Here is a 20659-nt window from a genome sequence, read left to right as displayed (position 1 = left end):
GATGGAATATTTGTTCTGATATACTTCTATTGGCAAGCCACATGTTACACTGCAAATTCTGTCTGTCTATATGAGGCCTTTTCATTGAATTTGTGTTTCTAACCAGAGGACTTGTTTAAGGTTGACATTTTAAGATGCTTATCAGTGAACGGATCTTTTTGTTATAAGTCTGTACTTAAACATCAGAATTTTACACCTCTGACATGCTGCGTCATTCTGAACAATGAATTACACCTGCCTGTGTTCCATTTGCTAAAAAACACAAATAAGTGGTTCTATCATGACTGAATACGTGTAAATCAATCAAAAATGTGCTTTATTAAGTAAATATTTGTTAGACGGCCATCACATTCTTCATAGTGATGTTCATGAACACACCAGCATAAATAATGTTAGGACTTACTGCACAGCTGATTGTATAGAAAGGACTAAAGAACCTAATAAAGTGGCCACTCATTGTATACTATGCATTTTATAATATTACATCTATAAAGTAGTTGTCTTGGCAGTATGGTAGATAATAGAATTAAAAAATATTTGCTTAACAGCTGATTTAAAGAGGTGAAAAGAAATATTGTTTGTAAATTTCAGGGGCAATGGATTTAAAGCATGTCGAAAAACAATGCCATATCAGAATGTCCATGACAGTGTTTTACTTGCTTGTATCAAATGCATTTAAATTGAATCCAATGAGCATTTGTATGATGGATCCAATATGGTTTATATTTATAAACCAAACTTTATTCTTGCCATTTTAAAATTGATTGTACTTTTTGGATAGTTAGTTGTTTTAGGTTTAAGTTATCAACTGGCAATGTTTAATGCTGCCAGTCTTTAAAGAAAATGTTCCACAATAGTATACGTCTTGAGAAATTTCCAACAAAATATTATTTGCAGTAAGTTTACTGATGATAAGAGTGCCAAATTAAATAATGTAGTTTTTGGCATTGTCATTGTAATTGCTATTTCATTGTGCAGTATTTTATTTTCAGTCAGTCAACTAATTATTATTCATTTTACAAATCTCCTTTAAATGCCAAACACTCCCAAGGCAATATGTAAAGCAAAGAAGATTATTATATGAAAGAACTTTTGTTAACATGGCAAATAATTCATATATTGCATAAATACATTAAGAAAGTTATTTAAAAATAATGTGGAAATAAGAAAACATTAAAATAAATGTAACAGTAACAGTAAGAATTAGTAGGCAACAAAAGAGAGTGATCATCAGTATAATACAAAAGGGTATGTTTCACAAAAAAGAAATATGTGAGTAGAAGCTTAAAAGGCCTGAAATAGACCTGTTTCATGTGGACCATGAAAGAGTCACAGTTCTTATACATTAGTGTTATAAATCATGGATGTGGTACAGCCCATTGTTACTTGGTGGAGTCTAAGATAGATTGGTTAATTTCTTTTTTCAAGTATATTGTTGTGTTACAACAGGTTTAAACAACTCCTGCCATAGCCCTGACTGTAATCATATATATTCAGTAAAAAAAGAAAGATAAAACTAACATGGCTTTGAACTTTGTGCTCACCAACTTAATGCTGAGTTAGTCATTTATTTACAATTACAACAGCTTGGATTTGTCATTCACCCAACAAGGTTATGTGAGGTTCTGGCATATTAAGTAGTGGTTGTCAATTTCCACTCAAAAAAGGTTATATAGTCTCACCCAGCACATTACCGACTTCAGAAACCAGTGCATTAAGCTAAAGACACAATCATATGTACTACTGATACCATTTTATGAGTTTTTTATTCTTGGATAAGGAACATTATCCAGCAGAAGATTTCATTAAAAGAAGAATAAGATGCTGCTATGATGGCAAGAGTCTGATGTTTACAGATATTCAGATGTTCTTTGGCAGGCAGTGTGGTATTGTGATTAAGGCTTTGGACTTTAGACCCTGAAGTTGAGGGTTCACATCCTGCTATTAAGAGTAGGTGACCATGAGCAAGTTACTTTACGTATCCATGCTTCATTTGGAAATAAACTGAAGAAACGTAACCAGCTGTATCTCTCAAATGTTGTAAATTACCTTGAATAAAGGCATCAACCAAAACAATAAATAGTAATTCAAACAATAAGGGTCTTAATGTGTTCCACAAAAATCGCATACAACTATGCTGTTTCACCATAACAGTCAGCATATCTTGTTGATTGGGATTTTTCAAACCAGTGTATGTTTTTCCAGTTCTCCAGTGTCCACAGTTTGAAGTTTCCTAGCACACCATAAATGTACTCCTGTTTTACACTACTATTTATTTTATTTTTTAATAAACTCTTTCATATCTACCACATTGATGATATTCTGCTCTACTGCCAATTCACTATTACATTAAATGTATTTCTTTGCATGTTCCCATGTTTTCACTTTTTCCTTAGCTATTCCAATCCAATGAAGCAAAGGAAATATTTTCATGCAGTGTACTGTTTTTAAAGGGAAACAGTGAATTAAATTTGAATTGTGATTTATGCACAATTGACTTCTTGGTATTTAGTAAAGGAAACCAATATTTGGTAAAAACTATTGTATTATTCCTAAAAATTGAGCTGATCTTTACTTCTAGAACTGGACTCAAGTTTTTCATTTTGTTGGGATCTGTGGAAAGTGAACCCTGACACCAACTGTTTGTCCTTTGCACTATTTAACTCCATTCTCTCTGCTGTGGATTCCCTTCTGAACAAAAAGCCTGCAGACTTAATGAATAGTGTGCAAGAAGTACTGTACATCTCCTCTGATTTTCCTACCATGAATGAATGAGGTTTCACAAACATCTGATTTGAATGTTATGAGGGATGGTATATGATGAAGGTCTGCCTGAAAACAACTGAAGAATTCAGAAGGTGGGGAAAATAACACAGATATGAAATGTGCTGGTTGAACGTTGACATAGAAAAGTCAATTGAGAAGAGGAAGAGCAACTACAACTGAAGAGTAATAAAGAAGCAAAGTGAAATGCTAGAAAAGCATTTTCTGACAGTATCTGAAGCTTGTAGACATTTTTCACAGAAGCTGCAGAGTAAAGAAGGATATAAGTGCAGAACTGCAAAATATCAAAAAAACATAAGAAACTGTCTGCATAAGCAGATTCAAGAAGGAACAGATATCTGGTTTTAAAACAAACACTGATAATTGTCATTGTATTTAACAAAGGTCTTCATTTGCAGCTTGTAGCTTAATTGAAAGAAAAAAATTTTTTTACACCATTCAAATGAAAGTCTAGTTGTGTAGAGAAGGTGACCATCATGCCATATAGACATGCAACACTACCCATTGCACCCTCACTACTTTTTTTTACTTCATCAGCTATGGTGGGTTACCTCCAGTTTTCCTAAATACTTAACCACATTCAGGATTATAAACTAGTGTTTTATCATGTTATTAAATCACCTGTGATAAACACCTGACATGAAAGGCACCAAATAACCTTTAAAGTCCTTTTCTTAATGGGGTAGGAAAAAATGCCAAAACCAGCAATACAGCTGTTAGAACTAACCTCTTACCATATTATATCCCACATACTTAAGAATTTCTATCCGCACGCTACTCACTGTCTTGTTTTAACTCATTTACTTCAACCAGGTTTATTCACCAATAGAGGAGTTCTCAAAACATTCCCTTAACCTCTAAGGACGGCAGCTATGAATAGAATGATCAATTACAGCTTTCTGCAATACAAGTAATCAGTCAGACAAGGACTGGCTTCCAGCTTTTATTTAAAAATTATATTTATTTGCATAATAACCTATAACAGCAAGTATTTACCAATCAGAATTATACAACTTGAATGGGTTTAGGTAGTCTTCATTCAGCCCCAGTTGACATTTCCCTGATGGTCCAGTTCCTTAGTTACAAATCAAAACAATAAAAGAAAAATTTCACACCAGAGAGAGAGCTCTTTTGAAAGTGTCCGACAGTGAACCAGACAATAAGCTCCATTTAAGTGTCCATATCAATATCTTACAAAAGTCATAAAAACAGCTCAACTGAAAGCTTAGCAACAAAGCACCAACGAAACTAAGCTGAGAGATGTCTTTGTGGAAAACGTCTAACAAAAGAAAGTTGCCATCTTTCCTCCACTTTGTGCCAAATTATCGCACATTCCTGACTTTCTCTAGGAAAGCGACTATCATTTTGACAGTTTCCTTAAAGGTGCACTGAATCTTGCTTTGCCTTTCTGCTTCCCAGAATATACTGCACTTCTGCTGAACATGACAAGAATTTTAGGATTCATTCCTACCTTTCATCCATTAGTTGAAAAGGTTAAAGAATCCCCAATATAGCTATAATGAAAAAAGATGGTTTTCAATATGCTAGAGTGAAAGGGGCTCCAGTAGCAATCAGTTCAAGCAGTGGATAGCTCCCAATCTATCCAGTTAAGCAATGAGAGATACCAATCCTATCCAGATATTGACCCAGAGGCTTTTATGACTTTGGAAATCGTACAATCCAAGTGGAAGACTTTTTCTGGAAGAAACTGAAAGAGGTTAATGAGTTATTGTCTAAAAAAGGCCTTCTGCAGGAGGAGAGCAGATTGCAAATCCAAAAGTGCAGGGTTTTTTCTCCTCCTTGTTTCTTTTGCTGCTAGGATAGACTCAAACTTCCAGCAATCCTGTAAAGAATAAAGTGGATTCACAGAATGTATATGAGGATGGAACTTTTCTATGTTCATTCTAAGCAATCATAGTAAAATATGTTTTGGCATGACTTAATCTCTTTCTTAGAGGAATACAGCATTTCTTAGAGAATTTAAGCTGTCTTCTAACAAGTTCTGTTTCTCACATCCAGATACTTCATACTGAACAAAAGAACGGGATTTCTTATGATAAAAGAAAATGCGCCACAGGGAACTTTTGAATTCAAAATCAGAGTATCTGACAGTATTTGGCCTGATGCTGTATCCAGAGTCAAGGTACATGTCAGAGAACTCAGAGATGAAGCTATTCATAATTCAGGCTCTGTACGTCTATCAGGTGAGACAAACTCCCTTCTTCTTTTGTCAGCAAAAAGTCTTTTAGGTCCCAATTTGCTTGTTCTGGTACAAGAGAAATTTCAAAATCATCAATCATTTACAGTTGCTGCAATTTGATTTGCTTTTTCATTATTCATTCAAAGGGTCCTGCTTTGTGGTTAATTTTCCGTTCCCTGTGAACATATACTTGGAAGAATCAAGTTTAGATAATAGCTAATCAGTTTCATTGTAGATTGAGAAATTGTCCATTACAGCCAAAATATGGTACTGTTAATGAACTGATTGTGTTGGAGAATCGGATAAACTTGCATAAAGGCTGCATGACCACAAGAGGGCACACCACTGAGTCTCAAAGCTCAGACACAGCAATACACCACATGCTTTTAGAATAAAATATAAGATATTTATTCTTACAAGGCACTTCTCCAAACACCTCTCAAGAAATTACCAACTAGTTTATAATTCCTCCTTCTGTCCACCATTGAGTGTTGCTTGCTGCCTCCCAACTCTGACTCCCCAATGTAAGACAGCAGACTCCTTTTATGCTGGACCCAGGAATACTTCTGGTGTTACACTGTGTCCTTGAGAAAACACTTCCGGGCCATAGAAAAAGGTCCTCCCCTGACAGCGCCCTCTATTAATTCTGAGGCACCCCGACAGAGCTGCACTCCTGGACTCCAAGTCCTAAGCATTCTGTGGGTGTCCCAATTGGGTTACCATATGAGGAGCACTGCCACCTAGTGTATGGTGGATTGAACTAATCTCCATCCTCATTTCTTCTCACTTTGTTCCTTAAAACATACAGATTGAGTACAAATGTATTTCCTTGTCCCATCAGCTAGTTGTTGTTGTGCTGGCCTCCCGTGTAGGTAATGGAACAGCCTCCAGTCCAGCCTGGATGCCACTTCTCCTTATACAGCTGTCATTCACATAATTAAATCTATATTTGAAGTTCAGAATATTCAATGTTATTTAGATATATAGAATTATATTTGTCCCCGGGGGAAATTTGGCTTTTTACAGAAGCTCTTTAAATAAATAAATACAGTGGTACTTTGGTATACGTCTGCTTTGGAATAAGTCCAACTTGGTATACGTCCTGTTTGGACACGAAAAAATTTTGCTTGGTATACGACCTTTGTTTGGAATACGATTCGCGTGCTAACCTTGTTTACCTCTCTCGAGAAAAAGCCACGACTGCCGACGAGCGTTAGTGCACCAGTTGCTAGCATTCAGTGAGCAACCCGCGCTATAACTCTCTGTGAACTTTCACGTGTGTGATATAGCGGGTCCACAGCTCCTGTCAAAGTCCAGCTTTAAAATAAATAATCACCGCGCTCGCAGCTTGGTGAGGGGGCATGGTGGTTATGTGGCTGAAGGTTGTCTGGGCGATTAGCGATGTGGGCGTTTCTCACCAAATTGCACTTGTGAGGGACCGTCCGCATTCATGATTGTTCCTGGGACTGCTTATCTTGATAAACAGAAGCGCGAGACGGCTTGAAGGGGAGTAAAAAGAAAGAACGAACGAGAGGGTGAGTGAGTGAGAGAGAGAGAGAGAGAGAGAGAGAGAGACGCTTATCTTGATAAACAGAAGCGCAAGTTGGCTTGAAGGGGATTTAAAAGAAAGGAAGCAGGGGGGCCGCCAGGTAAAAAGGCACCGGGCTTCTTCTTGTTTTTTTTTATTTTTTATTTTTAAAGAATGCTTCCTGCTCTGTTTTAACTTCGTTGTTTTTAAGAAGACTTTTTCTATTGTTTTTACCTCCACGCTTCACTTCTGTTTTTATGGATTATTTATTGGAACTTTGGAGACTGCACTTTAATTTGAACACCTTGGTTTGTTAATTGTTTTAATAAAAGCACTTTGCACTTTTTCACCATCCCCTTGCTTTACCGATGAGGTTAGCAGTGAGGCACATTACCGACGGTGTAGGGTTCAAGGGCTCCCCGGCAGCAGATGGGAGCATACAGCAAACCTGCATCGTCACAACGTGATTTTGTGTTTTTTTCATGTAAATTTGAATTGATTGTTGAAAAGTATGAAGGTGGCATGCGTATCCGGGACATGGCTGTTGCATACCGCTTGCCGAGAACGACGGTATCTACAATTGTGAAAAACAAAGATGTCATTAAAAAGTAAAGTGAGGTAAAATTTTCATTTATTTCATCTAATTGCTTTTGTATTTATGCATTTTAGTATTAAGCAGTGTTTAAATTATTTTATACAACCCCATCAATGTATAATATGCCAATAGCAATAGGATTTTTTTTTATGGGAATGGATTAATCATTTTCCCATTATTTCTTATGGGAAAAATTTGTTTGGTATAAGTCAAAGGGTCTGGAACGAATTAAGGACGTATACCAAGGTTCCACTGTACATAAATTTGGAATGAATATAAAGCAAGAAAATTCAAAAGAAAGAAAAGTCCTGATTTGGCAAAAATATCTGTGTTTTTAAAAGCTTAGTTAAGTTTCATAGTAAAACAGTTCACACAAAAAAGAAAATTAAAATAGCAAAAAAGGGAAAAAATTCATGTTAAGAAAAGTTCAGTTCTAAGCTCAATCTTGTTACATCTCAAATTGTTACTATTTACTTAACATTTCTGAACATTTCAAAATGATGTTTCTGAACTATTTCATACTCAGAAAACTGTATGCTTATTACATCTCTGAGAAGAAAATGGGTCTTTTTAGTCCCTATGTATCGGGACCTCTTCTAAACACAACAACTGTATCTCAGTTATAGCAAGAAAGTTCTATCCCTTACTGACTTATAGGAGGAAAAGACCGTACCATAATCTATGACTATGGAAGAAATGTATATTCTATTCAAATTAAGCAAACATATGAGTTTAACTCAATACTTTAACTTTCTAAGATTGGCTCTTACATTTCCAGTCCCTAATTGGTTATGCTGAAGCTGAGACAATTATTATACTTTACTTCAATATGAGCTAATTACTTTACTGTAACATTAACTATTGTTTTCACATCACTAGCAGTAATACTGCAAACATACATTTTAAAAATTTAATATTTCAAACATTGGCTGTTTCTTGAAGCAGGCACAGTTTATTCACAAGTCTGTCCAGTGTGCTGGTTTTGGTTTGCACACAAACTCTTCTGACTGCACCTGGCATCTGGCATTGTCTTGATGACTCGACCCATTACCCAGGAATTACGGGGTGTAGCTTTCTCTACAATTAAAACAACGTCCCCTGGTTCAAAAGGTCTTCTTGGTGCAAGCCATTTTTGACGTTCTTGAAGTATTGGCAAATACTCTTTTGTCCATCTTTTCCAAAACAAATCAGCTATGTATTTACAAGTTCAGGTTCATTCAGTTCATTAATAACAAGTGATTGGGTGTGAGTGGTTCTAAATCATTTGGGTCATCTGATGTCTTTGTGAGAGGTCTGTTATTGAGTATTGATTCCACTTTACACATCATTGTATAAAGATTTCCATCATCGAGTGTTTGTTGGTTTAGTATTTAATTTAAGATCTTTCTTATGCTTCTGATTTGTCTTTCCCACACTCCATCTTGATGAGAGGCTGATGGTGGATTGAAAATTCATTTGATTTCTTCCTACATCATAGCATTGCCAGTTTTTTCATGTTCCAAGTTTTTAGTAGCTTCTCGTAGCTCTATTTCTGCTCCAACAAAATTTGTTCCATTGTCTGAGCGCATGATTTTAACTTGTCCTCTTCTACTCGTAAATCGGAGTATGGCTTGGATACAAGAATCAGTGTCTAAGCTACTGTATGTGCAATCTCTATGTGCGCAGCTCTGGTTGTTAGACATATGAAGATTGCTCCGTACCTGTTGACTAGACTTTGTCCTCTTTTGACTAGAAAGGAGCCAAAATAATTGACTCCAACATTAGTGAACGTTGGTTGGTTGGGTGCTAGGTGATCTTCTGGCAAATCTGCCATTTTTTGCTCACCTGCTTTTGCATTGTATCTTCTGCACGTTGTGCACTTTGAAATTATTATTCTGATAGAGTTTGCTTGAGGTATCCAGTATTTCTGGTGTAACTGTGTGAGCACATAGTTGCGCCCACAATGTCTGATTTGTTTATGAATGTGCTGCAATATGACAGAAGCAACATGTGAATGCTTATGAAGAATTGCAGGATGTTTAGCTTCTTCAGGCATTGCAGCTTTGCAGAGTCTTCCTCCAATCTCAGTATTCCATGTTGTATGATCGGTTTATAAGTTTATAAATTTGACTGTTCTTTTTAACACAAGTCTTTTTCTTTAGAGCCTTTAATTCTTCTGGAAATTCTTGCTGTTGACTTAGGCAGATAAGCTCTGTTTCAGCTTTAACTAAGTCTTCTAGAGAAATCTGACTTGGTTTTAAGGTCCGTGTATACCTTTTCATGTGCTTTGTGATGAGTGATTTTTGTTCTTCTGGATTACTTTTAGATTGATTGATTTCTAGTTGGAATGTTTTTCTTTCATTTCTTAAGTGTAGCAGTGTGTCTCTAAACTTGATGAACCAAGCTACTGCTTTCTTCAAGCGATGCCAATCTGAAAAGTAAGAGATTAGTTTGTTGATGGGCTCGGTCGCTTCCTCTATTCTTGTCATGTTAACTGTACAAGTTTTAACTTCTGGATCATCTTCCAAAAGTGAATCGTTCAGTTGATCTAGTCTTTTTGGCCACTCACGTTCTGACTTCAATAAGAAACTTTGAGAGTATAGTATGGATATTTTCATTGCTATTAAATGCTGCTCGATTTCTTGTTTTAGTCATGGAGTGCATACAGTTATCAAGAAAGGCTGCATAGTCTCTCAAGACTGCCCCATCATTTTGTTTTATTTGAAGCCACTTCAAAGCTTTACTTATGTATGGATCTACTACAAACGCTTAGTTGCCATAATAACTTTCAAGCTGCTTTCTAGCATTTTTATAACCTTGATCTGGTGGCAATCGTGTACAGCTGTTAATCATTTCTTGAGTTGGTCCTCCTGTATATTGAATCAAATAATCTAATTTATCTTGTGGGTCTGCTAATATATAACCTACAATGTGATCGAAGGCTCTGATGAATTTTGCATAAATCAGTTGGTCACCTGAAAATAAAAGGACCTGTCTGTGTGGTACTTCACACTCCAGGTGCTGGAGCAGGTGTTATCTTTTGTTGGTTTAACGATTTAGCCATTTTGGTGATTGCTTTCTGACATTCAGCTTGATTTTGTACTAATGCATCTAGTATATCATTTCTGGAGCTCTGCGTGTCTGCTATTGCAGCGCTAGTCGAAGGTTGTTCCGAACGTACCTGTTTTTTTTTACTATAAACGCAGCTCATGAAGCTTTTGTAGGATACTGTCGAGTTCCTTCCATTCAAGTGTGACTGTCGATGAGGGTGATGGTGCTGCAGAGGTTTTCTGGGTGGAAGAGTCACATTTAATATCCAAAGCGCACTTTAACTGAGGAGAAACCTTTCGTACTTTTGACTTTGTTCGCTCACGTTCTTGCAATTGCATCTCTTGGAATTGATTAACTAGCTGTTCGTCAGATGTGTGTGCTAACAGGCTATTTGTATCTTTTAGCCATATCGCTGTAGCGTCAATAAATTATCTCCATTTCTTAGAATTTTCCGCTAATGTCATTTTCTGTTTCATAATCGCGCCTTCTTTACTTAGCACTGATAGTAGCCTTTTATGCAGCTCCTCTATGTCACTGTGTGCCTCGCGAACATTTTGAAGTCTTTCTGCTACTTCTAAATGATTTTCTGAAGTGTCTGTTAGGCTTTCTATTTCAGCCTTAAGCTCGGAAAGCTGTTCTTTCCTTCTATATGATCTTTAAGATTTCTAATTATATTCTCTGGCTTTGAGTCTGTAGTCAGATCGACTTTACTTGAGTTGAGCTTAGACATTGCCATGACAGCAGTTCGAGTAACTGACAGCGCGTTTCCTGACAGCAACAAACGTCACAGTCGAATACTGACAACAGTCGACTTCCTTAAAGCAAGTCTTCCATGACTTAGGCAAAAGGCACAACCGATCATCCACAATGTCTTTTATAATATCACAGTCTCTTAAATCTTCTCAAGTTCAGGTATGGCGACCTTGCTTTCATTTACGATCATGCAAGGATAGAAGATAAGAGCGCAGTACCTCGGAATGACTCAGTTCTTTCTCTTCGTTGACGATTTCTGGAGTGGAACCGTCCTCTGTGCTTAGATGGTAGATTCCAGTTCAAGTTCAAGGCCTTCAGATGGCACATTTTCTGAAGAAAATGTAGCTGCGTTTTTACAAAGTTATGAAAGTTCAGCAGCTCTAACTCAAAAAAATGAGATTCAACAAAAGCTTGATGTGCAGAAATGATTCCACAGACAAAAATATCTGGATTTTTAAAAGTTTAATTAAGTTTCATAGTAAAACAGTTCACACAAAAAAGAAAATTAAAATAGCAAAAAAGGGAAAAATTAATGTTAAGAAAAGTTCAGTTCTAAGCTCAATCATGTTAAATCTCAAATTGTTACTATTTACTAAACATTTCTGAACCATTTCAAAACGATGTTTCTGAACCATTTCATAATGGTCAGAAAACTGTATGCGAAAATGGGTCTTTTAAGTCCCTATGTACTGGGACCTGTTCTAAACACAACAACTGAGCTTAGTATTACACTGTATCTCAGTTATAGCAAGAAAGTTCTATCTCTTACTGACTTATAGGGGGAAAAGACCATACCATAATCTTTGACTATGGAAGAAAATTATAGCAAGCATTAATATGAATTTAACTCAAAACTTTAACTTTCTAAGATTGCCTCTTAAAAAGTCATTGGCTGAAAATCCTCAGAGAGAGGATTTGCAGTATTGTTCATGATGGCACTCAAGTTTTTTTTTAACTCTCTCCTTTGCTATTACCTCCAGGGATCCATAGTGCATCCCATAGCTGAGATTGCTCTTTTAATTAGTTGATTTGGTGGGCCTCTCTTGAAGGAATGTAACCAGTCCAGGATAAAATTGTGGCATCAGAAACTGTAAGGATGTGGAAGTTGAATGGGTTTTTGCCTGGTACTCCAATTTTCCTTCCACATCCCATAGTTGAGCAAAAGAGTTTTTTTGGCAACTGTAAACTGGACTTGTGTTTATGGGTGTGGACTTCTGTGGATGGGTGCTCTGCCAAGGACTGGTTCCTGTATTTGTTGAGTAACTCTGAGATAGGCTAAGATTCTTGCAATACCATCCATCCATTATCCATCCCACTATATCCTAACTACAGGGTCACAGGGGTCTGCTGGAGCCAATCCCAGCCAACACAGGACGCAAGGCAGGAAACAAACTCTGGGCAGGGCTCCAGCCCACCGCACTCTTGCAATACCAATGTTGTTTTAAGCAGACCTGATAATGGATGGATGGATGGGTTGAATGTTTAATTAATGTATGGAAATAAATGCTAAGGAATATAAAGAGAAACATATTGCTAAAAATGCCAAAGTAAATCCCCAGAGGATACTCAGCATTTAAGTGGAAAACATTGTCAAAGAGGAGGTCAAGTGTACTGTATTAAAAGCAGTTAAAGGAAAAATAAACTGTACAAAAATAAAATAGCAAATCTTTCAATTCATATTCATATACATATTCACTGGTGAAGAAGTTATAAACCACATTGAAGTTACAGGCAATGCGACAATTTTAATACAGCTTTTGATAAGGTATCTCATGAGAGGCTAGTGCTCAAAGTGAAAGTGGTGACTTAATAGACTTAAATGTATAGTCATACTTGGTGGAAAATTTTTGCTTTAATTGATGTTAAAAATGGTGTCCTGCAGGGATCACTGCTGGAGCTGTTAATCTTTTTAATCTACAGTGATGATCCTGTTAAAAAATAGCTAACAAACCGTTTTCAGGTGACACTAATCTAGGTGGAATGGAGAATATCCTAAAGTGAGCAAAATTAATATAGACAGAAATGGGCAGAATTCAGACTTTAGCAGATATGTGGCAAATAAAGTTTAACCTAAATGAATGTGAAATTTTAGGTACTGGAAGTAAAAATAGTAGATATAATTATGCAATGGGAGGTCTAAAAAAGTGAAGTTTAGCTTATGAGAAAATCTTGGTGGGCTCATCACTGTCCATATCCAGACCATGTACAGAAGTGATTAAGAAAGCTAATTTGTATGGTGGCTTTCATAGCACACTGCGTGCAGTGCAAGTTAACGGATGTAAGTTTTAAACTATGCAATGCACTTATGAGGCCTGGAATGCCATGTTAGTCTAAAAATATGCCAAAAAAGATATAACAGCCCTAGAGAAATTCAAGACAAGTGCCACTAATCTGGTTAACAGATGGCAGGGTATGAAGAAAGTTTGAAAGAGTTGAATTACATTAATCATTACATCTTGCCTAAAAAAGGGGCCTGAGTTGCCTTGAAAGCTTGCATATTGTAATCTTTTTAATTAGCTAATTAAAGGTGTCATTTTGCTTGACTTCTCATTATTTTAATACAGAGAACAAAGTTCATGAAGTAATTTACCAAGAAGTGCAGTAGATGGTAATATTTTTGGGGACCATCAAATAAAGTGATTAAGGATTGGTGAAATGCATTTGGATGAATAGTCTGTTCTCATCAGATATGTCCTTTTTGCTATGTTCTTATGTGCAACTACCTAATGTGGTTAAAAGAGAGGTAGAGGGGACTTTGAAATGGTACAATGTCTCACTTACCAATGAAAATCACTATATATTTTGATGCATATGGCAGAGTGTGCATTATTTGCCTACTAATTGTATTATTCTACGGGTAGTAGTGATGGTTTTATGGTACAACAGTCAGTTGTCTTATTTTGTTTGCCTAAAGCTTATGGCCTAACTTTATTTAAATGGACAGCAGCTTTCTTCTTAGTATAATTTACACTAAAGAAAATTGTTACTAATATATAGCTTCTCATAATGTAAGTCTTGTGACTAACTGCTACAATGCCACTCGTACAAAACAGAAATTTTGCCAGTGAAGTTACTAAGTGAAGAAAGTCAAAAAGTGGAGAAAGCCAACATGCTAACTGCATGGCTTTCTGGTCCTTGAGTCACTTACTGGAAGAACTTTTCACCTTCTGTTGATGGCAGCTATAAACAAACTGAAAGTAGTCTGACTGAGGTTTTTAAGCACTCGGCAGTTGTTTGCAATTTTCCATTAAGTTTCCGCTCTCCCTTTCAAACCTGCTGAGCCATTAGAGCTGTATATTGCTCATCCTACCGACCTTCTTGATGAGTCTTTTACAAAGTATGGTCCTTAAGTGAAAAATATGAAATTCTGTGTAGGCATTGATTAGATTCTTTCTTTGTTCTTACCATTTAAGCTTAGTGTAAGCTAAGCAGGGAAAGTTACATCTGAGTGTAAGTGGGCTCGGTTTGCTCTTATATTCAGTTTAGTGATATCATTCATGGACGTCAGCATTACCTGACATGAACTGCATGCTGCATACTACAGCAGATGGTGACCCTTCACATGTTAAGAATCTTGAGGCAGCCATTGCAGATATTAAAATCAAGGGAATGTCACAGCTATTGAACCTCATAAATCACCTTTGCTGAACAATATGCATGACTGAAGCATGAAGTTAATGACCAGTCTTCTATAACAAGACATCATTCTAAAGCTTACAGTATAAGATCATTGGTGCACCAATATTAATGTTCACTAAGAACCATCGTTCATGATAGTCAAGGAGTCTGCAATATTAATAACCATAGCACTTCTGCACAAAATTGATATTGATGCTGCAACATCTTTGATAAAGGTCATATTTCCTAAATTTACCCATATCAAATGGAGCTGCCTTCCAACCCACCTAGGTGCTGTACTGCCACTTAGTGTGGTAAAAGGTGGGAAGGCAGATTTTGTGTGAAGATTAAATTATCTGTGAAATGAGGTTATGCCATTGTCTACATTATCTGTGAAGAACATTGCATTTTCCTGACAGTAAACAGAGTTTGATTCTTTCTATAAACATTAGCATTATGTTAATATCTTTCATAATCAGATTTTAAGTAGATTTAGATAGAATTTCTGTTATTTTTTATGAATGGTATAGCAATATTTCTTATTTAGACAAAATTATTCTGACGAAGGATTCAGCTTGACTCATAATTTGGGTCATAAAATAACTAAACAGCCTACCTTAACAATAAGTACTGTATGACTGTACGTGTGTGTGTGTGTGTATATTGTGAAGGCTAGGGGGTGCCAGTGAGCCCCAAACCCCAAACATGAACACACAAAACAATCCCGGGTTCAAACAAAAGTTGTTTTGTTACACAGATACCTTGTATACAGAAGCACCAAAACGAGTTGCCTTTTCTCTGATTCTCTCCTTTCTTTTATTCTACCGCACTGCTCTCCTCCAGTCAAGTGTTGCCTTCCTTCCTTCCAGCTCTGACTCGCCTGGACAAGGCAGTGCAGTCCCTTTTATTAAGGATCAGAGAGTACTTCTGGCTGAAGGGCTCTGGCCCATTGGAAACACCTCTGGGTCTTACAGATGTCTGAAATAGTGAGGAATGCATCTCTCTGCAGCGCCATCTTGCAGCACCCACAGACCCCAGCAGGGCTGCACTACTGAACTACAATCCGCGGCATTCCCTGCTGGTGTCTGAATGGGCACCGCTGTCCTGGGAGGTTGCCATCTAGCATCCTAGGAGAACGAACATCCCTCAGGGCCAGCTCTTCCCTGTCCTTCCCTTTCATCCTGGCCACGGAAGGTATTACAAATATGTTTGTTCGCACTTTTGTCTCTCTTGGCCAGGTGTCTGTCCTATTAGAGCGTGGCACTTAGAATATATATATATATATATATATATATATATATATATATATATATATATATATATATATATATATATAGATAGATAGATAGATAGATAGATAGATAGATACTTTATTAATCCCAAGGGAAATATCTTTACTCCCGGGTGGAATTGAAGAGTCGCATCATGGAACAGGACAGTGACCTCCTCTGTCTGGAGATGACACTGTTAAGTGGATGCAGTGGGGCTTTCCATCTGGGCCAACCTAAGGAATCTCCCAGATCTTCACAGTCACCTCTGATGATGGTAGTCACCATTTAACAAAGGATGTCTGCCCATCCACCCATGAAGTCTCTTTCGGCACTTTTGTCTCTCTTGGCCAGGTGTCTGTCCTATTAGAGCCTCCCGTCCGGTTAAGGAGCCATACTCTGTCCTGGTCAGGATGTCCGTTCATCCCATGTGGCACTTAGAATATATATATATATATATACTTAAAAATAATGTACAGAGACATGTAGAAGAAGCATTAATTACGCTGCTTTTTTAAATACACCAAAATAAATAAAACTTTTGGTTGACAACAATTTTGCACATGATAAAAATGTCGCTTTTATTTTTCACATGCTTATAATCCTATTAACCGTGTATATTTGTAAAGCTAAAATAGCTTAACTGATGGTTTAATCGGACTTTGCTTAATGTATAGTAATATACTTTTCCCAGTGCCTCCTTTTCATTTGCCTAGGAAAAATGTATTGCGCTGTATGCCAGTATTTTTTATTCTCCCACTATAGTTTTCTAGCAAAAATCACTAATGATACTTCTGTTCCATTAAGATATATTGTACCGAAGATCAATGATTAGGTCAAGATTATTACACAAATTAAATATTCTTGTCATATGTCCCCCTCCCAAGCCCTCAAGAATAAGAGTTATTACTGCAAGTAGTTCAGATAATTGTAAAGCTGTTTTCCGAGATTAATCAGTGTAATTAGCTCAGCTTATTACTTTGTTCTGGGGATTTCAATATTTTAAGAACATTTTACCTCTGAAAGGTAGCTTCTTACTGTATTATGATTTAACATGTCTTTGGACCCCACTGAGATACATGATGAACTATACAGCCCTAGGATTTTCAAAAGATTTTTACAAAATGTCAGAATGGAAGCCTTCTTCAGACTCCAGTTATTTTACATTCCAATAACAATCACAAAGATTTTTTTTTTGTTTTTCATTTTTACAACCTAGGCTTTGGCATCAGCTGAAAGATTTACAGGTCTGCTCTTTTCCAACATTTGTATTCCCACAAATGTATCCAAAAATGTGGATATAGAAAAAAGCTTATTTTTGTGTGAGCAAGCTTACACTGTACCTTTGATCTAATGGGATTTTTGCTCAGTGCATATTGTGTCATAATTGCAGATGAATAAGAAAGGAGAACACTGCTTTGAGGGATGATTTTCTGGTTTACTGCTGAAGAAAATGATTATGTCCTGGTATTCAGTATTTTAATACGTTATGTTGGATAATGCTCAGTGATCAGTTGATGGGAGCAGTAATGTGAAATAACTTTTATTATTAAGGATATTCTATCCTAAAGTACTGTAAGATAACTACTTGGTTTCAAAATATTTTTAAATGTAATCAACTAAAGCAATGTATTTGAAAACAAACATTCTACTAACTTGTCTTATTGTGTGTATCTTTGAAATCTCAATACACTCAGTTAGCTTTCTGGCATGTGTGTTGTGAGATGTCACACAACATGCAATGCTCAGGTCTGCATGTAACAAATGACAGCATTAAGGCTGCTCCACTTTTTAACAGGTCTATGACTGCTGAGATGTGGATAGTGGTTTAGAAGATTTCTAAAATTTTTAACAGGCCCCACTGGATAATGGATTGGAGATGAATCAGATGTTGCAACATGGCAACAGAATTTGTAACGGTGCCACTAATTTTAATGACTAATATTAATAACAGATTTATTTAAGACTTAAGGGACCAACATCTGGGATAGAAGCATTAAATTATACCAAATCCTAAGCTTTGGTACCCATAAGTGAATGAATGGAAAAATGTGGTGATTGACCAAATTTAAAACAGAATGAATATTTCATGAAATGTTCAGTTCTGTCATACTGAAGATCTAGCCTTGCCTTGTACGTTTTGCAGGGGTGTAGAATACAAATGTGTATCTTGGTCAGAGTGCTGAAAAAGATCCCCCAATTATCTGCTTCTCTTCACAAGCATTGGTATTCAAACTCACATTTTATTTTTGTTAATTACTTGTTTTTAAAACAATGGATGCAATCAAGGTAGAAATGTCTTTGGGGGAAAATTAAACTAAAAAGGAAAGTGATCCAAGAATGCAAAGAAACTATGACAAAAATGCAAATCTTCCTGAATTTTCTATTCTTGATTGTGGTGTGAGAGCAGAAATTCTACACACTAATTGAACAAAGAACTAAACTCAAAGGCAGAATAGTTCTTTGATTATAAAATTTTCTGAGCATAGGAACCAGCAGCGATTGGGGTCTTCCAAGACCAATGCTGAGAGTGACTGTCCCCGTCTGTGCATGTTAAATCGTGATATGTTTCTAGTGTAGTTGTCTTAAGCCATTCTTCATAATGAATCTGGTCATGAGGAGACAATTATTGAACAATACTTTAATCTGTATTTTCTGGGGAAAAAAGGCATGGGACCTTGAACATAAACTTTTTATTGAAGGGAAAGATCTGGCTTTATATTCATTATACAATATAGTAAATCAGAAATACAAAGACATCTACTAATGTGAACAATAAAGACCACCAAAGAGAAAGCAAGGAAATATACTGAGTCAAGGAGAATTTATTTTTGTTATATTTATATATTTTTCAGACTGCTGTGTTACCCAATACAGCTATTCTACTGTTGCTTCAGTTTAATAAGCAGAAGTACATTTAGAAAAAAAACCTACTGTAAAAGAGATTTTTTTCAGTTGGCTAGTCCTTAATACTAAAGAGCTCAGAGAATTGAAATCCCCCAACACTTCAAACCTTTTTCCTTTTACTTGGGCATATATATGTAATCTTAATGGTTTAAAAATATAATTTCAAAATAAAAACAACATTCCATGGAAATTAACTAATACCACACCCATGTCTCACATACTGCGGTGGGTTGGCACCCTGCCTGGGATTGGTTCCTGCCTTGTGCCCTCTGTTGGCTGGGATTGGCTCCAGCAGACCCCCGTGAGCCTGTGTTCGGATTCAGCGGGTTGGAAAATGGATGGATGGATGTCTCACATAAATAGTGTATTTTGCAGCCACTTCCTTTAAAATTGATATTATGAAGTAGACAGCAACACACTAGTATAATCAACATTTTTCACATATATTTTTATTAAATGCAACTGCCTCTGGTTATTGCACTTGCTGGCAAAAAATATACCATTAAGACAAAGGAACTTTTAGATCAGGGCTGAGACAAGGTTATTCAAATCAGTCTTCATAAAAATGGTATTTTCTAAGTCTTTGAACATCAACCAAGCCACAGTAAATACACACACACACAAGCCCAATACATATACAGTATATCTGCACATGCAGTATATACTTTAGAAGGAACAGTGACAAACCTCCATCAGTATATGTGTTTCTCAACTTATGGAAACAGCAAGCTAGACCTTCTTTCTTCAGATTTTAGTGGTGCAATTGGGCAGATGTGATCCATCTTATTCCCAGCTACAAGCCTATTGTTACAGGGCAATGTGTTACCATAAGGATATGGAGGAAAAGGCTGAAATATCTCTGAATGGCTGTTAATAAAGGACAGACTGAGAAATAATGAGAGAGTCAAATGGCAACGGCATCGAGAGGCTCAGTAACTGAATCACAGACTATATTAGCTTCTGTGTGACACTGTTGTCCCCTCACAACTGTGTGCAACTTTACAAATAACAAGCCTAAAAGAGCTAAAAGTCTTTTGACTTGTAAGAAGAGAGCATTCAAATCTGGTGACAAAGAGGCTCTAAATGATGTACTGAGAATGATTAAGAAAAAGCTGGGTGACAGTTGGGAAGCTTACAGAGTTAAAATAGAAAACAAGTTCACTCAGAGTAACGTGACAAATGTTTGGAATGGACATGGCGTAGTCACTTTACTCAAGAAATTCAGGTCTTGGGTGCTGGGAGGGAACATGAACATAGCTACCACACTGGGCCAGTTTTTCAATAGATTTTCCCTCCCATTACTTTCAAAGCCAGCTCCAAACCATCCCTACTGCATCAACATCTCCTACCCCTTTAACTAGCAGGACCAGTGATGAGTCACCTCTGACCACATGTATGGGCTGTCCAAACTGATAACCATGTGAGGAAACAACTAATTAGGTTACATGCAAGAAAGATTGGGGCCTGGATGAAGTTAGTTCTTAAGTACTGTGACAGAAAGGGGGTGCTATCGCTCCCTTGAACCCTTGTCCAAGTCACCAGACACCAGATAAAAGTCCAAATGTTGACTTTATTAATATGCAACAATGCATAAAGCACCCTCCTCTCCACTATACTCATCAAACAATACACAATAATCAATAATAAATAATCCTCCACTCCCAGACGCGTTGCCACCCTACCACCAAGCTCAGCTCGCTGTCTGGGAGCTGCCACAGTCCTTTTATAGTCCTTGACCTGGAAGTGCTTCTGAACCCAAAGTCCAAGTGACTTCTTAGCACTTCTGGTCAGATCAAAACTGTTCTTTTTCTTCACCCCAGAAGCACGTCATTCCCCTTGTCCATGTGACTCGGATGTACTTCCGGGGCGTAGGGCAAATAATATTCTTTGCTCCTCCCTGCAGCTCCATCTAGCGGCCCCTCTGGTATCCAGTAGGGCTGTGAATGAAAACTCCATTGTCCAGGACTCCCTGCTGG

At 36.9% G+C, this 20659-nt stretch overlaps 1 protein-coding gene across 1 annotated transcript in view; it reads left to right on the top strand.

The window, feature by feature from the left end:
• Positions 1–20659, top strand: part of si:ch211-186j3.6 (neural-cadherin) — a 631501-nt gene that overhangs the window by 452508 nt on the left and 158334 nt on the right. The window contains exon 20 of the mRNA XM_039763170.1: positions 4804–4988. Coding sequence (XP_039619104.1) covers positions 4804–4988 — 185 coding nt within the window. The remainder of the gene's footprint in view (positions 1–4803; positions 4989–20659) is intronic.

This window comes from Polypterus senegalus, chromosome 9, assembly GCF_016835505.1.
Source record: "Polypterus senegalus isolate Bchr_013 chromosome 9, ASM1683550v1, whole genome shotgun sequence".
Lineage (NCBI taxonomy): Eukaryota > Metazoa > Chordata > Cladistia > Polypteriformes > Polypteridae > Polypterus > Polypterus senegalus.
The sequence above is the reverse complement of the archived record's forward strand: the minus strand, read 5'-3'. Positions and strand labels throughout refer to the sequence as shown.